Source organism: Procambarus clarkii, chromosome 45 (genome assembly GCF_040958095.1).
Source record: "Procambarus clarkii isolate CNS0578487 chromosome 45, FALCON_Pclarkii_2.0, whole genome shotgun sequence".
NCBI classification, from domain to species: Eukaryota; Metazoa; Arthropoda; class Malacostraca; order Decapoda; family Cambaridae; genus Procambarus; species Procambarus clarkii.
Genome location: NC_091194.1, coordinates 20,107,504 through 20,131,856, shown reverse-complemented (window position 1 = coordinate 20,131,856; position 24,353 = coordinate 20,107,504). Strand labels below are relative to the sequence as shown.

General features: G+C 50.5%; 1 protein-coding gene across 1 annotated transcript in view; it reads right to left on the bottom strand.

The window, feature by feature from the left end:
• LOC123770083 (uncharacterized) overlaps nt 1-14,294 on the bottom strand; it is a 407,596-nt gene extending 393,302 nt beyond the window's left edge. The window contains exon 1 of the mRNA XM_069301495.1: nt 13,381-14,294. Within this exon, the coding sequence (XP_069157596.1) occupies nt 13,381-13,410 (30 nt within the window). The 5' untranslated portion in view covers nt 13,411-14,294. The remainder of the gene's footprint in view (nt 1-13,380) is intronic.
• Nucleotides 14,295-24,353: the final 10,059 nt, after the last annotated feature.

Sequence of the window (24,353 nt, the reverse complement as noted above, 5' to 3'; positions counted from 1 at the left end):
ATACCATGCAAGCTGATGGAGAAGATTGTGCGAAGAAAGCTAGTGGAGCACCTGGAGCGAAAGAACTTTGTAACACAGCATCGACATGGGTTCAGGGATGGCAGGTCCAGCCTGGCAGGGTTACTTGAATTTTACGACCAGGCAACAAAAATCAGGCAAGAAAGAGAAGGGTGGGCAGACTGCATATTTTTGGATTGTCAGAAAGCCTTTGATACAGTGCCACACAAGAGGCTAGTGAAAAAGCTGGAGATGCAGGCTGGAGTGAAAGGGAAGGTACTCCGTTGGATAGAGGAGTACCTAAGTAACAGGAGACAACGAGTCAGTGTGAGGCGTGAGGTCTCAGATTGGCGAGACGTTACGAGTGGAGTCCCGCAGGGTTCAGTCCTTGGACCTATACTGTTTCTGATATATGTAAATGATCTCCCAGAGGGTATAGAATCGTTTCTCTCAATGTTTGCTGATGATGCAAAAATTATGAGGAGGATTGAAACAGAGGACGATAGTAGGCGGCTACAGGACGACCTAGACAGACTGAGTGAATGGTCCAACAAATGGCTGTTGAAGTTCAACCCGAGTAAATGCAAAGTAATGAAACTAGGCAGTGGAAACAGGAGGCCAGACACAGGATACAGAATAGGAGATGAAGTACTTAATGAAACAGACAGAGAGAAAGATCTAAGAGTTGATATCACACCAAACCTGTCTCCTGAAACCCACATAAAAAGAATTACGTCTGCGGCATATGCGAGGCTGGCTAACATCAGAACGGCGTTCAGGAACCTGTGTAAGGAATCATTCAGAATCTTGTACACCACATATGTAAGACCAATCCTGGAGTATGCGGCCCCAGCATGGAGCCCATACCTTGTCAAGCACAAGACGAAGCTGGGAAAAGTCCAAAGGTATGCTACTAGACTAGTCCCAGAACTAAGAGGCATGAGTTACGAGGAAAGGCTGCGGGAAATGCACCTTACGACACTGGAAGACAGAGGAGTAAGGGGAGACATGATCACTATCTACAAAATCCTCAGGGGAATCGACCGGGTAGACAAGGATAAACTATTCAACACTGGCGGGACGCGAACAAGGGGACATAGGTAGAAACTGAGTACCCACATGAGCCACAGAGACGTTAGAAGGAACTTTTTCAGTGTCAGAGTAGTTAACGGATGGAATGCATTAGGCAGTGATGTGGTGGAGGCTGACTCCATACACAGTGTCAAACGTAGATATGACAGAGCCCAGTAGGCTCAGGAACCTGTACACCTGTTGATTGACAGTTGAGAGGCGGGACCAAAGAGCCAAAGCTCAACCCCCGCAAGCACCACTAGGTGAGTACACACACATACCGGCTCAGCCTACATTGTTAGGCCTACCAGGAGGTGTTGCTTGAGTATACTCTGATATACCAGGTATACCTTGACACACACCTTCCTGGAGGTGTAGTTGGAGTATACTTACACACCTTAAGTATATCCTGACACCTCTCTGGTATAGTCAGAAGTATACTCCAACATACCAGGTGTATATCCTGACATACCCTCCAGTAAGTATACCAAGAGTATACTGACAAAGATCAGGTATATCCTGTTACAGGTAGTTAACCTTGCAGTGAATTGAAAGGAATATCAAGGTACACTTTTGTTAATACTCGTGAACCTTTGGGGTATACTGGTCATACTATCCCGGGTAATACTGCTGAACCTTTGGGGTATACTGGTCATACTATCCCGGGTAATACTGCTGAACCTTTGGGGTATACTGGTCATACTATCCCGGGTAATACTGCTGAACCTTTGGGGTATACTGGTCATACTATCCCGGGTAATACTGCTGAACCTTTGGGGTATACTGGTCATACTATCCCGGGTAATACTGCTGAACCTTTGGGGTATACTGGTCATACTATCCCGGGTAATACTGCTGAACCTTTGGGGTATACTGGTCATACTATCACGGGTAATACTGCTGAACCTTTGGGGTATACTGGTCATACTATCCAGGGTAATACTGCTGAACCTTTGGGGTATACTGGTCATACTATCCCGGGTAATACTGCTGAACCTTTGGGGTATACTGACCATACTATCCCGGGTAATACTGCTGAACCTTTGGGGTATACTGACCATACTATCCCGGGTAATACTGCTGAACCTTTGGGGTATACTGGTCATACTATCCCGGGTAATACTGCTGAACCTTTGGGGTATACTGACCATACTATCTCGGGTAATACTGCTGAACCTTTGGGGTATACTGACCATACTATCCCGGGTAATACTGCTGAACCTTTGGGGTATACTGGTCATACTATCCCGGGTAATACTGCTGAACCTTTGGGGTATACTGACCATACTATCCCGGGTAATACTGCTGAACCTTTGGGGTATACTGGTCATACTATCCCGGGTAATACTGCTGAACCTTTAGGGTATACTGACCATACTAACCCGGGTAATACTGCTGAACCTTTGGGGTATACTGACCATACTATCCCGGGTAATACTGCTGAACCTTTGGGGTATACTGGTCATACTATCCCGGGTAATACTGCTGAACCTTTGGGGTATACTGACCATACTATCCCGGGTAATACTGCTGAACCTTTGGGGTAAACTGACCATACTATCCAGGGTAATACTGCTGAACCTTTGGGGTATACTGACCATACTATCCAGGGTAATACCAATTATGTGTATAATACCTATAATGATATATCTGTAATAATGCCTGATATATCAGTGACAAAATCAGTTGGACCCATGAGGAGGATTCGAACCTGGTGACTTAGGGTACTCCCAAGCCAGCGCCCTAGACCAATACGCCTCAACACGGTTAAGAACAGGGCAACCTGGAATTCCACTGAATCCAGGAGGAGTCCTGAAGCTCCCGCCCCAAGGAGTGGCCAGTGACGGGAGGTAACCTCGCCACTCATGCTGATTGTCTCAATAATTACCATACTAATATTCAGTCTGCCTGAACAGGTATGATGTGAAGCGGGTGAAAAGTTGCAGTTGGGAGTAAATATTGATGTGGAAAACTGGGAGTGAAGGTGTTGGAAGTCACATGTGTGTAGCTCGCTCCTTGGGAACACACAGTAGTCACATGTGTGTAGCTCACTCTTTGGGAACAGACAGTAGTCACATGTGTGTAGCTCGCTCTTTGGGAACAGACAGTAGTCACATGTGTGTAGCTCGCTCTTTGGGAACAGACAGTAGTCACATGTGTGTAGCTCACTCTTTGGGAACAGACAGTAGTCACATGTGTGTAGCTCGCTCTTTGGGAACAGACAGTAGTCACATGTGTGTAGCTCGCTCTTTGGGAACAGACAGTAGTCACATGTGTGTAGCTCGCTCTTTGGGAACAGACAGTAGTCACATGTGTGTAGCTCGCTCTTTGGGAACAGACAGTAGTCACATGTGTGTAGCTCGCTCTTTGGGAACACACAGTAGTCACATGTGTGTAGCTCGCTCTTTGGGAACACACAGTAGTCACATGTGTGTAGCTCGCTCCTTAGGAACACACAGTAGCCACATGTGTGTAGCTCGCTCTTTGGGAACAGACAGTAGTCACATGTGTGTAGCTCGCTCTTTGGGAACAGACAGTAGTCACATGTGTGTAGCTCGCTCTTTGGGAACACACAGTAGTCACATGTGTGTAGCTCGCTCCTTAGGAACACACAGTAGCCACATGTGTGTAGCTCGCTCTTTGGGAACAGACAGTAGTCACATGTGTGTAGCTCGCTCTTTGGGAACAGACAGTAGTCACATGTGTGTAGCTCGCTCTTTGGGAACACACAGTAGTCACATGTGTGTAGCTCGCTCCTTAGGAACACACAGTAGCCACATGTGTGTAGCTCGCTCTTTGGGAACAGACAGTAGTCACATGTGTGTAGCTCGCTCTTTGGGAACAGACAGTAGTCACATGTGTGTAGCTCGCTCTTTGGGAACAGACAGTAGTCACATGTGTGTAGCTCACTCCTTAGGAACACAAAGTAGCCACGTGTGTGTAGCTCACTCCTTGGGAACACACAGTAGCGACGTGTGTGTAGCTCGCTCCTTAGGAACACACAGTAGTCACATGTGTGTAGCTCGCTCCTTAGGAACACACAGTAGTCACATGTGTGTAGCTCGCTCCTTAGGAACACACAATAGTCACATGTGTGTAGCTCGCTCCTTAGGAACACACAGTAGTCACATGTGTGTAGCTCGCTCCTTAGGAACACACAGTAGCCACATGTGTGTAGCTCGCTCCTTAGGAACAGACAGTAGCCACGTGTGTGTAGCTCGCTCCTTGAGAACACACAGTAGCCACATGTGTGTAGCTCGCTCCTTGGGAACACACAGTAGTCACATGTGTGTAGCTCACTCCTTGGGAACACACAGTAGTCACATGTGTGTAGCTCACTCCTTAGGAACACACAGTAGTCACATGTGTGTAGCTCGCTCCTTGGGAACACACAGTAGCCACATGTGTGTAGCTCGCTCCTTGGGAACACACAGTAGCCACATGTGTGTAGCTCACTCCTTGGGAACACACAGTAGTCACATGTGTGTAGCTCGCTCCTTGGGAACACACAGTAGCCACATGTGTGTAGCTCACTCCTTGGGAACACACAGTAGTCACATGTCGGGGTCAGATGTGGCTGACAGGTGTGGAGCCCAAAATGGCACCTTGTAACAAGGACTTGTCATTGTGGCCGCAAAAACTGTGAAGGTGAGGCACTACTTCCCTGACTGTGGCACTGCTTCCCTGACTGTGGCACTGCTTCCCTGGCTGTGGCACTGCTTCCCTGACTGTGGCACTGCTTCCCTGACTGTGGCACTGCTTCCCTGGCTGTGGCACTGCTTCCCTGACTGTGGCACTGCTTCCCTGACTGTGGCACTGCTTCCCTGACTGTGGCACTGCTTCCCTGACTGTGGCACTGCTTCCCTGGCTGTGGCACTGCTTCCCTGACTGGCACTGCTTCCCTGACTGTGGCACTGCTTCCCTGGCTGTGGCACTGCTTCCCTGGCTGTGGCACTGCTTCCCTGGCTGTGGCACTGCTTCCCTGACTGTGGCACTGCTTCCCTGGCTGTGGCACTGCTTCCCTGGCTGTGGCACTGCTTCCCTGGCTGTGGCACTGCTTCCCTGGCTGTGGCACTGCTTCCCTGACTGTGGCACTGCTTCCCTGGCTGTGGCACTGCTTCCCTGACTGTGGCACTGCTTCCCTGACTGTAGCACTGCTTCCCTGGCTGTGGCACTGCTTCCCTGGCTGTGACACTGCTTCCCTGGCTGTGGCACTGCTTCCCTGGCTGTGGCACTGCTTCCCTGGCTGTGGCACTGCTTCCCTGGCTGTGGCACTGCTTCCCTGGCTGTAGCACTGCTTCCCTGGCTGTGGCATTGCTTCCCTGACTGTGGCACTGCTTCCCTGGCTGTGGCACTGCTTCCCTGACTGTGGCACTGCTTCCCTGGCTGTGGCACTGCTTCCCTGACTGTGGCACTGCTTCCCTGACTGTAGCACTGCTTCCCTGGCTGTGGCACTGCTTCCCTGGCTGTGGCACTGCTTCCCTGACTGTGGCACTGCTTCCCTGGCTGTGGCACTGCTTCCCTGACTGTGGCACTGCTTCCCTGACTGTAGCACTGCTTCCCTGGCTGTGGCACTGCTTCCCTGGCTGTGGCACTGCTTCCCTGACTGTGGCACTGCTTCCCTGACTGTAGCACTGCTTCCCTGGCTGTGGCACTGCTTCCCTGACTGTAGCACTGCTTCCCTGGCTGTGGCACTGCTTCTCTGGCTGTGGCACTGCTTCCCTGACTGTGGCACTGCTTCCCTGGCTGTGGCACTGCTTCCCTGGCTGTGGCACTGCTTCCCTGTCTGTGGCACTGCTTCCCTGGCTGTGGCACTGCTTCCCTGGCTGTGGCACTGCTTCCCTGACTGTGGCACTGCTTCCCTGGCTGTGGCACTGCTTCCCTGGCTGTGGCACTGCTTCCCTGGCTGTGGCACTGCTTCCCTGGCTGTGGCACTGCTTCCCTGGCTGTGGCACTGCATCCCTGACTGTGGCACTGCTTCCCTGGCTGTGGCACTGCTTCCCTGGCTGTGGCACTGCTTCCCTGGCTGTGGCACTGCTTCCCTGGCTGTGGCACTGCTTCCCTGGCTGTGGCACTGCTTCCCTGGCTGTGGCACTGCTTCCCTGACTGTGGCACTGCTTCCCTGGCTGTGGCACTGCTTCCCTGACTGTGGCACTGCTTCCCTGGCTGTGGCACTGCTTCCCTGGCTGTGGCACTGCTTCCCTGGCTGTGGCACTGCTTCCCTGGCTGTGGCACTGCTTCCCTGGCTGTGGCACTGGTTCCCTGGCTGTGGCACTGCTTCCCTGGCTGTGTTGCGTCTTGCAACACTTCCTCCTCCTCTCTCTTCACCATCTTCCTCTCTTATATATATATATATATATATATATATATATATATATATATATATATATATATATATATATATATATATATATATATATATGTGTGTGTGTGTGTGTGTGTGTGTGTGTGTGTGTGTGTGTATACTCACCTAATTATGCTTGCGGGGGTTGAGCTTTGGCTCTTTGGTCCCGCCTCTCAACTGTCAATCAACTGGTGTACAGGTTCCTGAGCCTACTGGGCTCTATCATATCTACATTTGAAACTGTGTATGGAGTCAGTCTCCACCACATCACTTACTAGTGCATTCCATTTACTAACTACTCTGACACTGAAAAAATTCTTTCTAACGTCTCTGTGGCTCATCTGGGTACTAAGTTTCCACCTGTGTCCCCTTGTTCGTGTCCCACCCGTGCTGAAGAGTTTGTCTTTGTCCACCCTGTCAATTCCCCTGAGAATTTTGTAGGTGGTTATCATGTCTCCCCTTACTCTTCTGTTTTCCAGGGATGTGAGGTTCATCTCCTTTAGCCTTTCCTCGTAGCTCATTGTGTGTGTGTGTAAATCACGAAAAATAAACACGTGATGAAAAATGTGACAGTGTCAGACCACGGAGGAAGAAATGAAACAGGAATTTCCTTAAGTACTTTCCAATATTAATACTTCACTCTTTCTGAAGATGTATTAATATACGAAAGTACTTAAGGAAAGTCTTGTTTCAATTCTTCCTCCGTGGTCTGACACTTTTTTAGAGCACATCTTTGTACTCTAAAGAAAAAGGATGGAGGGATCAGACCAACAGCTGTGGGAAATTCCTTCCGGCGTGTCGTCACAAAGGCTGCTGGGAGAACAGTTAGCGAGGCAGCAGCCAACAGCTAAAGCCGAAACAGCTCGGGTTCGACATTCCACAAGGGTGCGAGGCGGCAGATCACGCAGCTCGAGCTTTAGTTGCCAACATCACAAACGAAAAGGCCCTTATCAAGCTAGATTTAAAAAATGCCTTCAATTTGGTGCGGAGGGATGCTGTACTCCGTGCGGTTCATAGTCATTTCCCTTCCCTCTACCCTTTTGTACATTCATGCTACAGTATGGATCTTAAGCTACTTTTTGGCGAACATGAAATTGACTCGCGAGAAGGCGTCCAACAGGGTGGCCCCCCTTGCTTCTCTCCTTTTCTGCTTAGTCATCAAACAAGTCACAGAAGTTCTGTCCAGCGAGCTTAACATCTGGTTCTTGGATGATGGTACCCTAGCTGGTTCCCAAGACTCCCTTCTGGAGGACATCAGAAAAATCCAGGAGCAAGGTGCAGTTTTAGGCCTCACCCTGAACCCTTCTAAATATGAAATAATATGTTCCAACCAGGGCATCGTAGAGAGAATAGAGGGTCTTCTGCCAAATATCCATAAAACTAAACCTGAAGACAGCACACTCCTAGGAGCTCCCCTGGGGTTGAAAGCCATCGATGAGGTCCTTGATAAGAAAATCGCCGACCTTAAGAGGATGGATGGGAGGATTGAGGATATTGATGCTCATGATGCACTCTACCTCATCACCAGATGTCTGTCCCTCCCCAGGTTAACCTACTTTCTGAGGTGTTCACCATCTTACAGTAGCCAAAAACTAGGAGAGTGTGACCTGTTACTGAAATCAACGGTAGAAAAATCACACAACCTCTCTCTTGATGACCTACAGTGGAAACAAGCCTCTCCTCCTGTAAGATTTGGGGGCCTCGGAGTTCGAACAACAATGCAAATCGCTGAACCAGCCTTCCTTCTCGGCATCCGACGACCTTGTGAAGGAAATTCTACCTGCCCACTTACATCAGCTGACATAATACAATCCCAATTATATTCGCTGTGCTACAGAGTGGGGCTCTCGTGCAGGCCCATCACCTCAACCACCATCCCCAAAAGCCCACAAGCAATCCAGCTGGGATGTCGCAATTGTAGACCAAGTTGCTGCAGAGTGCCTGGGTGCTGCAACAACACAACACGACATTGCTCGCCTCACAGCAGCAGCAGCCCCACATGCAGGGGATTTCCTGTTAACAACCCCACCGGCCCACCGCCTTGCTGCCACAATCCACACCAGATATAGGTGTATTTGCGGCGAGGTGGTGGCTGACAGGTACGGCCACCATGGCCTACTCTGCCAAAGCACAGGGGGATGGCACTCGAGGCACAGTGAAGTTAACGACATCATCAAGAGGAGCCTCACCACAGCTGGATGCCCAGCTGAAAGAGAGCCCCGTTACCTAACGCCCCGTAACTCTGATGCTCTTATTGGTCGCCCGGATGGTATCACAGTGAACCCCCGGAAGAATGGCAAGCAGTTGGTATGGGACTACACGTGCGTATCAACCCTGGCTAACACCTACATTGACCTCAGTGTTGCCCAACCAGGTGGCGCTGCCACTCATAGGGAATCAGCCAAATCCCGTAAGTACAGAGAACTGGATCACCACTACAATTTTGTCCCCATTGCTTCTGAGACACTCGGCGCCTGGGGTAAGAATGCCACCAGTTTTTTGAAGGAACTGGGTTCTAGGCTAATTGAAACAACAAGAGACCCTAGAGCTGCCAGGTACCCCACTAGTACACACTAGGTACCCCACTAGTACACACTAGGTACCCCACTAGTACACACTAGGTACCCCAATAGTACACACTAGTACACACTAGTACACACTAGGTACCCCACTAGTACACACTAGGTACCCCACTAGTACACACTAGTACACACTAGGTACCCCACTAGTACACACTAGGTACCCCACTAGTACACACTAGGTACCCCACTAGTACACACTAGTACACACTAGTACACACTAGTACACACTAGGTACCCCACTAGTACACACTAGGTACCACACTAGTACACACTAGTACACACTAGGTACCCCACTAGTACACACTAGTACACACTAGGTACCCCACTAGTACACACTAGTACACACTAGGTACCCCACTAGTACACACTAGTACACACTAGTACACACTAGGTACCACACTAGTACACACTAGTACACACTAGGTACCCCACTAGTACACACTAGTACACACTAGGTACCACACTAGTACACACTAGGTACCCCACTAGTACACACTAGTACACACTAGGTACCCCACTAGTACACACTAGTACACACTAGGTACCCCACTAGTACACACTAGTACACACTAGGTACCCCACTAGTACACACTAGTACACACTAGTACACACTAGGTACCACACTAGTACACACTAGTACACACTAGGTACCCCACTAGTACACACTAGTACACACTAGTACACACTAGGTACCCCACTAGTACACACTAGTACACACTAGGTACCCCACTAGTACACACTAGGTACCACACTAGTACACACTAGTACACACTAGGTACCCCACTAGGTACCCCACTAGTACACACTAGTACACACTAGGTACCCCACTAGTACACACTAGTACACACTAGGTACCCCACTCGTACACACTAGTACACACTAGTACACACTAGGTACCACACTAGTACACACTAGTACACACTAGGTACCCCACTAGTACACACTAGGTACCCCACTAGTACACACTAGTACACACTAGTACACACTAGGTACCACACTAGTACACACTAGGTACCCCACTAGTACACACTAGTACACACTAGGTACCCCACTAGTACACACTAGTACACACTAGGTACCCCACTAGTACACACTAGTACACACTAGTACACACTAGTACACACTAGGTACCCCACTAGTACACACTAGGTACCACACTAGTACACACTAAGTACACACTAGGTACCCCACTAGTACACACTAGTACACACTAGTACACACTAGGTATCCCCACTAGTACACACTAGTACACACTAGGTACCCCACTAGTACACATTAGATACCCCACCAGGACACACTAGGTAACCCACCAGGACACACTAGTACACACTAGGTACCCCACTAGTACACACTAGTACACACTAGGTACCCCACTAGTACACACTAGTACACACTAGTACACACTAGGTACCCCACTAGTACACACTAGTACACACTAGGTACCCAACTAGTACACACTAGGTACCACACTAGTACACACTAGGTACCCCACTAGTACACACTAGTACACACTAGTACACACTAGGTACCCCACTAGTACACACTAGTACACACTAGGTACCCCACTAGTACACATTAGATACCCCACCAGGACACACTAGGTAACCCACCAGGACACACTAGTACACACTAGTACACACACAAGGTACCCCACTAGTACACACTAGGTACCACACTAGTACACACTAGGTACTCCACTAGTACACACTAGATACCCCACTAGTACACACTAGGTAACCCACCAGGACACACTAGGTAACCCACCAGGACACACTAGTACACACTAGGTACCCCACTAGTACACACTAGTACACACTAGGTAACCCACCAGGACACACTAGTACACACTAGGTAACCCACCAGGACACACTAGGTAACCCACCAGGACACACTAGTACACACTAGGTACCCCACTAGTACACACTAGTACACACTAGGTAACCCACCAGGACACACTAGGTAACCCACCAGGACACACTAGTACACACTAGGTACCCCACTAGTACACACTAGTACACACTAGGTAACCCACCAGGACACACTAGTACACACTAGGTACCCCACTAGTTCACACTAGTACGCACTAGTACACACTAGGTACCCCACTAGTACGCACTAGGAACCGACTAAGTACTTGGTAAATGTCCCGTTTTCCTGGAAACTTTGAAGACTTCCTGGAACACTGTGGTAAACTAACATATTTATTTTTGTCTTGAAACTTCATCTTTTAATTAATAATGAATAGAAATGTCCAGTACCAGGCTGCTGCTCCCTGCACTAGTACACACAAGGTACCACAGTCCAGTACCAGGCTCCTGCTCCCTGCACTAGTACACACTAGGTACCACAGACCAGTACCAGGCTCCTGCTCCCTGCACTAGTACACACAAGGTACCACAGTCCAGTACCAGGCTCCTGCTCCCTGCACTAGTACACACAAGGTACCACAGTCCAGTACCAGGCTCCTGCTCCCTGCACTAGTACACACTAGGTACCACAGACCAGTACCAGGCTCCTGCTCCCTGCACTAGTACACACAAGGTACCACAGTCCAGTACCAGGCTCCTGCTCCCTGCACTAGTACACACTAGGTACCACAGACCAGTACCAGGCTCCTGCTCCCTGCACTAGTACACACAAGGTACCACAGTCCAGTACCAGGCTCCTGCTCCCTGCACTAGTACACACAAGGTACCACAGTCCAGTACCAGGCTGCTGCTCCCTGCACTAGTACACACTAGGTACCACAGTCCAGTACCAGGCTGCTGCTCCCTGCACTAGTACACACTAGGTACCACAGACCAGTACCAGGCTGCTGGTCCCTGCACTAGTACACACTAGGTACCACAGTCCAGTACCAGGCTCCTGCTCCCTGCACTAGTACACACTAGGTACCACAGTCCAGTACCAGGCTGCTGCTCCCTGCACTAGTACATACTAGGTACCACAGACCAGTACCAGGCTCCTGCTCCCTGCACTAGTACACACTAGGTACCACAGTCCAGTACCAGGCTGCATCTCCCTGCACTAGTACACACTAGGTACCACAGTCCAGTACCAGGCTGCCTGCTCCCTGCACTAGTACACACTAGGTACCACAGTCCAGTACCAGGCTCCTGCTCCCTGCACTAGTACACACTAGGTACCACAGTCCAGTACCAGGCTGCTGCTCCCTGCACTAGTACACACTAGGTACCACAGTCCAGTACCAGGCTGCTGCTCCCTGCACTAGTACACACTAGGTACCACAGTCCAGTACCAGGCTCCTGCTCCCTGCACTAGTACACACTAGGTACCACAGTCCAGTACCAGGCTGCATCTCCCTGCACTAGTACACACTAGGTACCACAGTCCAGTACCAGGCTCCTGCTCCCTGCACTAGTACACACTAGGCACCACAGTCCAGTACCAGGCTCCTGCTCCCTGCACTAGTACACACTAGGTACCACAGTCCAGTACCAGGCTGCTGGTCCCTGCACTAGTACACACTAGGTACCACAGACCAGTACCAGGCTGCTGCTCCCTGCACTAGTACACACTAGGTACCACAGTCCAGTACCAGGCTCCTGCTCCCTGCACTAGTACACACAAGGTACCACAGTCCAGTACCAGGCTGCTGCTCCCTGCACTAGTACACACTAGGTACCACAGACCAGTACCAGGCTCCTGCTCCCTGCACTAGTACACACAAGGTACCACAGTCCAGTACCAGGCTCCTGCTCCCTGCACTAGTACACACTAGGTACCCACTAGTACACTCTATGTAGAGCTGAAGACACACTAGGAAGGGTCCACACACCACATGAACTATAGAGTGCGAGAGAAGATCAGAGTTCGTCACCTGAAGTAACTGTACTAAAGTGACTCACTTAAACCGTTATAAGTAGTCATAAGTGGAGCTGCCTGAGCTCCTGGGAACACTTGTGCACGTTAAGTGACAGACACGTTAATGAGGTCAGTTATTATTTGAGATATATACAAGAGTTGTTACATTCTTGTACAGCCACTAGTACGCGTAGCGTTACTGGCAGGTCCCTGGAATACGATCCCTTGCCGCGAAGAATCCTTGTTACATCCAAGTACACATTTTACTGTTGCGTTAAACAGAGGCTACAGTTAAGGAATTGCGCCCAGTAAATCCTCCCCGGCCAGGATACGAACCCAGGACAAAGCGCTCGCGGAACGCCAGGCGAGTGTCTTACCACTACACCACGGAGACTGGAAAATTGGGTCGTTACAGCAAGCTGGTGGTGATAAAGGGTGTTACAGCTATCCTGATGAAGGGGATTCGAACCTGTGAGGAAGGAAGGGCATGTCGTGTAGGAGAATGGTTCCTGCACTGCACAGTTTACTGTGAGAGGTACTCACGGTACTCGCGGTACTCACCAGCACGAGGATGACTGTGGCTCTGGTCATGGTTGCTCCTTGTGGTGGCTGCACACGTGGTGGTTGTGGTGGTTGTGGTGGTGGTTGGGGCGAGGCCCTAGGCACACATCCCTGGTGTAGAGAAGACACTCCCTCACCCTCCCTCACTGCTCCCCGACACCCACTACACTTAAGATGTGTAAACAAACAGTCAGACCTCACTAAGTGGCACTTCCTCAAGTGGATCTTTTGCTGGATGGGAAACACAAGTGACTTGAGAGCTAGGGAACTTTTCCAAGTATAAAGTGGCACTACACAAGGCACAGGGGAGGGGGCCAGGCACTTCCCAACACGCACTTACAATGATGGCTCGCCAAGACCGCTATAACGGGGGTCGTCAAAACGGACTTGTTGATTTTTCTTGAGCGAAAAAATTGACGCGATTCCAAAATCGATTTTTGAGGGCGTGCGGGCGTGACCTGGAGGAGGGGGGGGGGGTAGAGGGGACGCGGGCGGCGACGATGGTGATGACAGACCGACCACCAGACGAGTGCAGGACTCGCCTCCGCCCTGGCCGGGGACCGAACCCTCCCAAGGACATCCAGCGAGGGAGTACGTAACTGCACAGCCCACACGGCGCCCGCCCCTGCACCACCACCCTCAACACCCATTGTAACCCTCACACTCCCTCCACACCACCCGTCAGCCTCTCCGGGGCGGGACAGGAAGCCGTCGCTGGCGGCTGTGGGGGACGAGGAAGGCAGGAGAGGGGGCTGGCACACCTGGAGGGTGAGTGGCACATGTGTTACGCTCGGCGCGGGGCCCCGGCACATGTGGAGCAGCAGCAGCAGGTGAGCTGCCACACCAGCGACCTTACCCCGTATTGCCTCCCTGCACCACCACCTCCCTCCACGCTCACGCCACGGGTTCGCATCCCCCCGTCCCCCTCACCTCACTCCGGGATGGCTGCTCCAGCTTAACATGTCCAGGGTGCACCACAACGTATGCATCACCTACTCTACACCGGAACAAGGGTACACGGACTATGGCGAATGGAAGAGTGAGAGAGAGAGAGAGAAGTGATCAACGTGTGTTGAATATGTTTCATCAACTTGTTCACATGGTCCGTTCCTCTCCTACACGACAGACATCTCTGACACCAACTTGTCTTTCCAGTGTCCAGTTATGACCTCTCGTTCTACTGTTAGTTAATTTGAATATTGTTTCTATATCAACGATGTCAATCCCCCCCATAGTATTTTATATGTCGTTATCATGTCCACCCTATTTCCTCCAGTGAAGTCCAGCTACCTCAGTCTTTCTTCATAGCTCAGGAAGAAGCCTTTTTGTATATTTTTTTACCTTTTGGATTAGTGTTTTGTGTTTGTTTAGTTCCATGCTGGGACAGCATACTCCATACTAGTCTCACAAAGGATGTAGAGAGAGTTCAAAAGGTATCTTTATCCAAGATGCTGAAGGATAACCAGACCTTGGTCAGTATGGCTATGTTGCCCTCGTTATCCTGCTGATGTGTGCCTCTGGTGTTAGGTCTCCAGGTATGTCCACTCACAAGTCCTTCTCTTCTTCACAAGGTGGAAGTTGCCTTCCCTCCTGTGCTGTATATGAGGTCTTAATGTTCCAGCGTCTCTCTTCTTAACCTTGCATGTGTTAGGGTTAAAGTCTGGAAACCATTTATCAAACGTAGATGAGTTACAAGACTACAGTACTGATCGTCAGCGGAGAAGTTCTGGTAGTGTGTAGTCAGACATCCGCCAGGGTGTTAGTGGAGACCCCTGGACGTATTATCTGTGACCCATGTCAGCGTGTTGCTGAAGACCTCTACCAGGGTGTTTCTGGAGAGCAGATGTGAGGTATTGGGACATGGTGACTATACTGGTGTGTGGTGGACTGGCCCATGTTGAGGAAGATGAACTCGCCGGTGATTACCACTGAGCGTGGACGACGTGTACTTGAAGATAGTGGACTCACCGGGATTCGAAGAACACTGCAGATATACTGAGTGTCCTGTTCAAAAGAGACACTGTGCACATATGTGTAGTTATACGACAGAACATATTGATGACGGTGTCTTGTTTACCCAACTTTATTCCTTGCACAATTACTTGTTACCGCCAATTCTTGATAACTTACTGTCGACTTGAGGAGGGATCATAAAAGAGGTTCTAAGACCCCATTAGCAGAAAGAACCCAGTTACTGGCTCAGTCAGGCCGTAACATACTTGGCATCCCCAGCGGGATCCAACTTTTGTCAGGTCAGTTAGTCACAATTCGTCAAATGATTAGTGCAGTTCTCTTGTATAGATTTCATTTCACCTTTTTGTGTGTGAGTGTTAAGCGCAGTGCCACGATGTGAACAATGGCTGAGAAACACACCGTTCATACTCTGCACGATGTGCACGAGTTTCTAAAATAGGAAATTTGTCTTTCCAAATTGAAACATCTGGGAAAACCTGAGTTAGTGTTTACCTTGAGATTAAGGTGAGCGATCGAGATTCGCGTGTCGAGATCCTCTCAAAGGTGTATAGGCATTTAAAGCCTAACGATAAGCGGGCAAGTGAAGTCCGTAGTAAAGGAGAGAGTTATGGCTGCCACTGCAACCTGTCCTCTTAAAAAGAACGTCGCTTTTGGCCGTTTGCCCGTATGGCCGAATATGGACGTAATTTGAAAATGAAAAAAAATTGAAAATAAATTTGGGATTTTTTTTTTCAACAAGAGTAAGTTAAGGGTCCTCTGATAGGTTAGGTGGGCAGGAAATTTTCATAAAGTTTCAAAACGTTAATGGAAAGTTCCTCTTCTAAGCTCTCCGAGGAGGGCCGGACGACTCGAAAAGAAAACGGAACAGAACGTCACTTTTGTGAGTCGATTTCATTTCAAATTACGTCCAAATTTGGCCATAGTGCGCATACGAGCCTAAAGTGACGTAATTTTTAAGAGGACGGGTTGGCCACTGAGGAGGAGGACCCGGGACGTGATGGAGACATGACCAAGAGGAACTTAATGTGAACTTATTAAGAGTAAAAATGCGAGAATTGGGAAGACATCGGGAAATAGCGTGAAAAAAGCTAGAACTATAGAGAGAGAGATGGAAGAGAAAGAAAGAGAAGAAAGAAGAGAGAGAGACGAGAAAGAGAAGAAAAGCAGTGTGAAAGAAAGGAAGGAAGAGGAAGAGAAGAGAGGGAAATAGAAAGAAAATGCGAGATCGAATTGAAACGTTTAGAAATAGAAAAAAGGAGAGAAGAAAGAAAGGGAGAAAGAAAGAGAAGAAAGTCAACACAAATAGGAAGTGCTAAGATAAAGTTGTAGAAGGGACACCAATGTTTCGACCCAGGGCAGAACATTAAAATGGTGCCAAAATTCAATGCGAAGGAGGTGTCCAAGTTCTTTGCTGCTTTCAAGAAGGCAGCTGCATCATTAGACTGGCCAAGAGACAATTGGACAATTATGATCCAATCAGTGCTGACTGGAAAAGCCCAAATCGCGTACTCCCACACTGTCAGCAGGAGACCCTAGTGATTACGACGCTGTCAAGAAGGTGGTGCTGAAGGCTCACCAGTTGGTGCCCTGAGGCATACAGGCAGAAGTTTCACAACCTTAAGAAGCCATCAGAGCACACCTTTACGGAGTTCGCGTGTATTAGGGAGCGGCTGTTTGACGAAGGGTGCGCGTCTCGGAAGGTGGTGACCAAAGAACAACTGGAACAACTCGTCTTATTAGAAGATTTCAAAGAACGTTTGTCCGGTGATCTGAAGACATACTTAGAGGAGCAGCGAGTAGAGACCTTGGGTGCTGCAGCCACCATGGCTGAAGAATATATTCTAACACATAGGCCCTCTACCAGGTATCTTCCGAAGAACTACTCGAAACCATTTTTGATGTTCAAGCCGGAAGAGAAGACCGTCCGACGTGGTGCCGTGTAGACACCCCCAGGTAGTCCACGACGAACCAGACCAAGAAGAGACAGTGTGTTGGACATGCAGGAAGAAAGGGCACATGTCGGCTAAGTGCAAGAGCACACAGGTAACGACCTGTACCTTGCCCCCTTAGTAGAAGTACAGTTGGAATCGCCGTATTGCAGTGGCAAGTGTACGTTGGCAGTACTGGATCATCTTCGTATAGAAGGGATAGAGGTCATACTGGCTAATGACTTAGCTTTGGGTTTGAACAGTAACCATCCCATTGTTGTGACGGATCCGGTAGATGATGTGGTGAGACCGGTAGTACTAGTTCTAATCAGATCTCAGCCACAATCACAGTTGAGATTAATTGACTTGTTTGACCTTACACTACCCCACAGGTTCCTGACAGCACTCCATCGAACTCTCTGGACTCTTCCGAACCGAGTCGGGTCGGCATTGGACCGGTTGTCTACAAACAAAGGCAGGCTGTTTGCTACTTGGGAACTAGCCATAGGAAACCTGTTAAATTCCCAGGTAACTGCCAAACGGAGATACGACCGCAAAGCAACACAGAGGTTTTCAGGTAGGAGACCTTGTTCTGGTATGTTCTCCCACAGTGACAGGAAGCTTGAGTGCCAAATTTATTGGTCCGTACCCAGTGCCAAAGAAGGTTAACAATACCAATTATATTCTTATCACTCCAGATAGGAAGAAGAGCCAGATGTTGGTACACGTCAACATGATAAAGCAGTACCAAGGACGGGATATTCGCCCACTGACGATGGTTGCGGCAAGGGAACAGGACCAAGAAGTGACGGAAGATGTTGATAAGCAGGTAGTGACGTAGTGACCAATTCAGAGACTCTGAAAAATCTAACTACCAAACTGACTCACGTGGCTGAGGAGCACCAACAACCCCTCATAGACATAATTCAACATGCTTGTGCCTAAGCCTGGTAATGAGCACAGATTATGCATTGATTACAGGCGGGTCAACAAAGTCACTGTAGCCGATACTTATCCCCGGCCGAGAACAGAAGAGCGTATTGATACTATCGATTGAAGGGTTCAATAGTCCTTGAACCCTCTTCAAGGGCTATTGGCAGGTGCCTCTAACAGAGCGTGCCAAACCCATCTCTGCTTCTGTGACTCCAGATGGTCTTTTTGAATGTTAAAGTAATGTCATTTGGAATGAAAAAAAAAGCTTCCACATTTCAGAGATTAATGAGTATGGTACTATGCGACATGGGGAATACAATGGTCTACATCAATGATGTAGACCATCTAGCTACGATTCAAATTGGGAAGACCACTTACGACATTTAGAAGAATTCTTTTTGACTATTCAACAAGTTCGGTTGGTAGTCAATATGAATAAGTCTGAATTTGTCACGACTTCTGTTATCTTTTTAGGACGTGTGGTGGGAGGAGGATGGACCGCCTCGAAGAACAGCAACGTTGAAGCCCTCGTTCAGTGCCCGACCCCTCCCACACTTAAGGAGGTCCTGGGTGTCCCGGGTGTGGCCGGGTTCTTCCGTAACTTCGTTCCCAACTTCTCGACGATCGCCGTCCCTTTCACAGATCTCCTGAAGAAGGGGATAAAGTTCGTGTGGGACAAGAACTGTCAGTTGGCTTTTTGAGAGTTTAAAAGCCATACTGATTTCATCTTCCATTCTCATGTCCCCGAATTTTGATTACAGATTTATTTTAACTGTAGATGCTTCTGACTACGGCTTCTTATCTTGAGGTTATCTTGAGATGATTTCGGGGCTTTAGTGTCCCCGCGGCCTGGTCCTTGACCAGGCCTCCACCCCCAGGAAGCAGCCCGTGACAGCTGACTAACACCCAGGTACCTATTTTACTGCTAGGTAACAGGGGCATTCAGGGTGAAAGAAAATTTGCCCATTTGTTTCTGCCTCGTGCGGGAATCGAACTTGCGTCACAGAATTACGAGTCCTGCGCGCTATCCACCAGGCTACGAGGCTTAGGGTCAGTGTTATCACAGAAGGATACTAAAGGGTTAGAACACCTGTAGCATGTTATTCTAAGAAGTTCAGTGATTGCCAACGGAATTATTCTGTGATAGAGAAAGAAACATTGGCCCTAGTGAGCGTAGTTCAACATTTCGATGTCTATCTAACAAGCAATGGTCACCCACTTTTGGTCATGTCTGACCATAATCCACTTAAAATTCCTTGCACAATTCCGGCAGAAAATCTCAGACTAACCAGATGGGGTCAACATCTCCAGCAATACTACATGTATATCAGCACATTAAAGGGATAGACAACGTGGTGACAGATGCCTTGTCTCGCGTCTAAAATTGCTGATTTGTTTTAATTTCTTTTTAGAAACTAAACCAAATTATTTTTGGTGGGGAGGTGTGACGATATCAACACCGTCGGTGGAGTGAGGAGTGGCGATATCGACACCTTCTATGGACCTGCACTCTGACTCCAAGGCATAACATGAGAGGAAAACAACGCCATCTGTTGACGGAGGTGTGGCAAGTTCATCGCCATCTGTGAAAGGTTCCTGAGAATACCTCACTTAGGAGGTGAGGTCGATTATGAAGACCTCTGGTGAGTGAAGGACCGATATCAACGCCATCTAGGTTGTACATCCGATGATACTTACAGTTTACCAGTGAAAGTCTGCCATCCAATGTTCTCCTTATATACTTTCTTCCTGGCGAATGTCTATTATGACCACACAGGTGACGTGGAGGGGTCTATTGTGCTTTGGAAATCAGTTCACCTCGGGCAGTCCAGAGCTCCTAACTTGTTCTTGTGAAGACAAGTGTCGGTAGTAGACAGTGTGTTTCTGAAGACCCCCTGCCAGTGTGTTGCTGGAGACCCCTGCCAGTGTGTTGCTGGAGACCTCTGCCAGTGTGTTGCTGGAGACCCCTGCCAGTGTGTTGCTGGAGACCTCTGCCAGTGTGTTGCTGGAGACCCCTGCCAGTGTGTTGCTGGAGACCTCTGCCAGTGTGTTGCTGGAGACCCCTGCCAGTGTGTTGCTGGAGACCTCTGCCAGTGTGTTGCTGGAGACCCCTGCCAGTGTGTTGCTGGAGACCTCTGCCAGTGTGTTGCTGGAGACCCCTGCCAGTGTGTTGCTGGAGACCCCTGCCAGTGTGTTGCTGGAGACCCCTGCCAGTGTGTTGCTGGAGACCCCTGCCAGTGTGTTGCTGGAGACCCCTGCCAGTGTGTTGCTGGAGACCCCTGCCAGTGTGTTGCTGGAGACCCCTGCCAGTGTGTTGCTGGAGACCCCTGCCAGTGTGTTTCTGAAGACCCCTGCCAGTGTGTTTCTGAAGACCCCTGCCAGTGTGTTTCTGAAGACCCCTGCCAGTGTGTTTCTGAAGACCCCTGCCAGTGTGTTTCTGAAGACCCCTGCCAGTGTGTTTCTGAAGACCCCTGCCAGTGTGTTTCTGAAGACCCCTGCCAGTGTGTTTCTGAAGACCCCTGCCAGTGTGTTTCTGAAGACCCCTGCCAGTGTGTTTCTGAAGACCCCTGCCAGTGTGTTTCTGAAGACCCCCCTGCCAGTGTGTTTCTGAAGACCCCTGCCAGTGTGGTTTCTGAAGACCCCTGCCAGTGTGTTTCTGAAGACCCCTGCCAGTGTGTTTCTGAAGACCCCTGCCAGTGTGTTTCTGAAGACCCCTGCCAGTGTGTTTCTGAAGACCCCTGCCAGTGTGTTTCTGAAGACCCCTGCCAGTGTGTTTCTGAAGACCCCCTGCCAGTGTTGTTTCTGAAGACCCCCTGCCAGTGTGTTTCTGAAGACCCCCTGCCCAGTGTGTTTCTGAAGACCCCCTGCCAGTGTGTTTCTGAAGACCCCTGCCAGTGTGTTTCTGAAGACCCCTGCCAGTGTGTTTCTGAAGACCCCCTGCCAGTGTGTTTCTGAAGACCCCCTGCCAGTGTGTTTCTGAAGACCCCTGCCAGTGTGTTTCTGAAGACCCCCTGCCAGTGTGTTTCTGAAGACCCCCCTGCCAGTGTGTTTCTGAAGACCCCCCTGCCAGTGTGTTTCTGAAGACCCCCCTGCCAGTGTGTTTCTGAAGACCCCCCTGCCAGTGTGTTTCTGAAGACCCCCCTGCCAGTGTGTTTCTGAAGACCCCCCTGCCAGTGTGTTTCTGAAGACCCCCCTGCCAGTGTGTTTCTGAAGACCCCCCTGCCAGTGTGTTTCTGAAGACCCCCTGCCAGTGTGTTTCTGAAGACCCCCCTGCCAGTGTGTTTCTGAAGACCCCCCTGCCAGTGTGTTTCTGAAGACCCCCCTGCCAGTGTGTTTCTGAAGACCCCCCTGCCAGTGTGTTTCTGAAGACCCCCCTGCCAGTGTGTTTCTGAAGACCCCCCTGCCAGTGTGTTTCTGAAGACCCCCCTGCCAGTGTGTTTCTGAAGACCCCCCTGCCAGTGTGTTTCTGAAGACCCCCCTGCCAGTGTGTTTCTGAAGACCCCCCTGCCAGTGTGTTTCTGAAGACCCCCCTGCCAGTGTGTTTCTGAAGACCCCCCTGCCAGTGTGTTTCTGAAGACCCCCCTGCCAGTGTGTTTCTGAAGACCCCCCTGCCAGTGTGTTTCTGAAGACCCCCTGCCAGTGTGTTTCTGAAGACCCCCCTGCCAGTGTGTTTCTGAAGACCCCCCTGCCAGTGTGTTTCTGAAGACCCCCCTGCCAGTGTGTTTCTGAAGACCCCCCTGCCAGTGTGTTTCTGAAGACCCCCCTGCCAGTGTGTTTCTGAAGACCCCCTGCCAGTGTGTTTCTGAAGACCCCCCTGCCAGTGTGTTTCTGAAGACCCCCCTGCCAGTGTGTTTCTGAAGACCCCCCTGCCAGTGTGTTTCTGAAGACCCCCCTGCCAGTGTGTTTCTGAAGACCCCCCTGCCAGTGTGTTTCTGAAGACCCCCCTGCCAGTGTGTTTCTGAAGACCCCCCTGCCAGTGTGTTTCTGAAGACCCCCCTGCCAGTGTGTTTCTGAAGACCCCCCTGCCAGTGTGTTTCTGAAGACCCCCCTGCCAGTGTGTTTCTGAAGACCCCCCTGCCAGTGTGTTTCTGAAGACCCCCCTGCCAGTGTGTTTCTGAAGACCCCCCTGCCAGTGTGTTTCTGAAGACCCCCCTGCCAGTGTGTTTCTGAAGACCCCCCTGCCAGTGTGTTTCTGAAGACCCCCCTGCCAGTGTGTTTCTGAAGACCCCCCTGCCAGTGTGTTTCTGAAGACCCCCCTGCCAGTGTGTTTCTGAAGACCCCCCTGCCAGTGTGTTTCTGAAGACCCCCCTGCCAGTGTGTTTCTGAAGACCCCCCTGCCAGTGTGTTTCTGAAGACCCCCCTGCCAGTGTGTTTCTGAAGACCCCCCTGCCAGTGTGTTTCTGAAGACCCCCCTGCCAGTGTGTTTCTGAAGACCCCCCTGCCAGTGTGTTTCTGAAGACCCCCCTGCCAGTGTGTTTCTGAAGACCCCCCTGCCAGTGTGTTTCTGAAGACCCCCCTGCCAGTGTGTTTCTGAAGACCCCCCTGCCAGTGTGTTTCTGAAGACCCCCCTGCCAGTGTGTTTCTGAAGACCCCCCTGCCAGTGTGTTTCTGAAGACCCCCCTGCCAGTGTGTTTCTGAAGACCCCCCTGCCAGTGTGTTCTCTGAAGACCCCCCTGCCAGTGTGTCTCTGAAGACCCCCCTGCCAGTGTGTCTCTGAAGACCCCCCTGCCAGTGTGTCTCTGAAGACCCCCCTGCCAGTGTGTCTCTGAAGACCCCCCTGCCAGTGTGTCTCTGAAGACCCCCCTGCCAGTGTGTCTCTGAAGACCCCCCTGCCAGTGTGTCTCTGAAGACCCCCCTGCCAGTGTGTCTCTGAAGACCCCCCTGCCAGTGTGTCTCTGAAGACCCCCCTGCCAGTGTGTCTCTGAAGACCCCCCTGCCAGTGTGTCTCTGAAGACCCCCCTGCCAGTGTGTCTCTGAAGACCCCCCTGCCAGTGTGTTTCTGAAGACCCCCCTGCCAGTGTGTTTCTGAAGACCCCCCTGCCAGTGTGTTTCTGAAGACCCCCCTGCCAGTGTGTTTCTGAAGACCCCCCTGCCAGTGTGTTTCTGAAGACCCCCCTGCCAGTGTGTTTCTGAAGACCCCCCTGCCAGTGTGTTTCTGAAGACCCCCCTGCCAGTGTGTTTCTGAAGACCCCCCTGCCAGTGTGTTTCTGAAGACCCCCCTGCCAGTGTGTTTCTGAAGACCCCCCTGCCAGTGTGTTTCTGAAGACCCCCCTGCCAGTGTGTTTCTGAAGACCCCCCTGCCAGTGTGTTTCTGAAGACCCCCTGCCAGTGTGTTTCTGAAGACCCCCTGCCAGTGTGTTTCTGAAGACCCCTGCCAGTGTGTTTCTGAAGACCCCTGCCAGTGTGTTTCTGAAGACCCCTGCCAGTGTGTTTCTGAAGACCCCCTGCCAGTGTGTTTCTGAAGACCCCCTGCCAGTGTGTTTCTGAAGACCCCTGCCAGTGTGTTTCTGAAGACCCCTGCCAGTGTGTTTCTGAAGACCCCTGCCAGTGTGTTTCTGAAGACCTCTGCCAGTGTGTCTCTGAAGACCCCTGCCAGTGTGTCTCTGAAGACCCCCTGCCAGTGTGTCTCTGAAGACCCCCTGCCAGTGTGTCTCTGAAGACCCCCTGCCAGTGTGTCTCTGAAGACCCCCTGCCAGTGTGTTTCTGAAGACCCCCTGCCAGTGTGTTTCTGAAGACTCCCTGCCAGTGTGTTTCTGAAGACTCCCTGCCAGTGTGTTTCTGAAGACTCCCTGCCAGTGTGTTTCTGAAGACTCCCTGCCAGTGTGTTTCTGAAGACCCCCTGCCAGTGTGTTTCTGAAGACCCCTGCCAGTGTGTTTCTGAAGACCCCTGCCAGTGTGTTTCTGAAGACCCCTGCCAGTGTGTTTCTGAAGACCCCTGCCAGTGTGTTTCTGAAGACTCCCTGCCAGTGTGTTTCTGAAGACTCCCTGCCAGTGTGTTTCTGAAGACCCCTGCCAGTGTGTTTCTGAAGACCCCTGCCAGTGTGTTTCTGAAGACCTCTGCCAGTGTATTTCTGAAGACTCCCTGCCAGTGTGTTTCTGAAGACCCCTGCCAGTGTGTTTCTGAAGACCTCTGCCAGT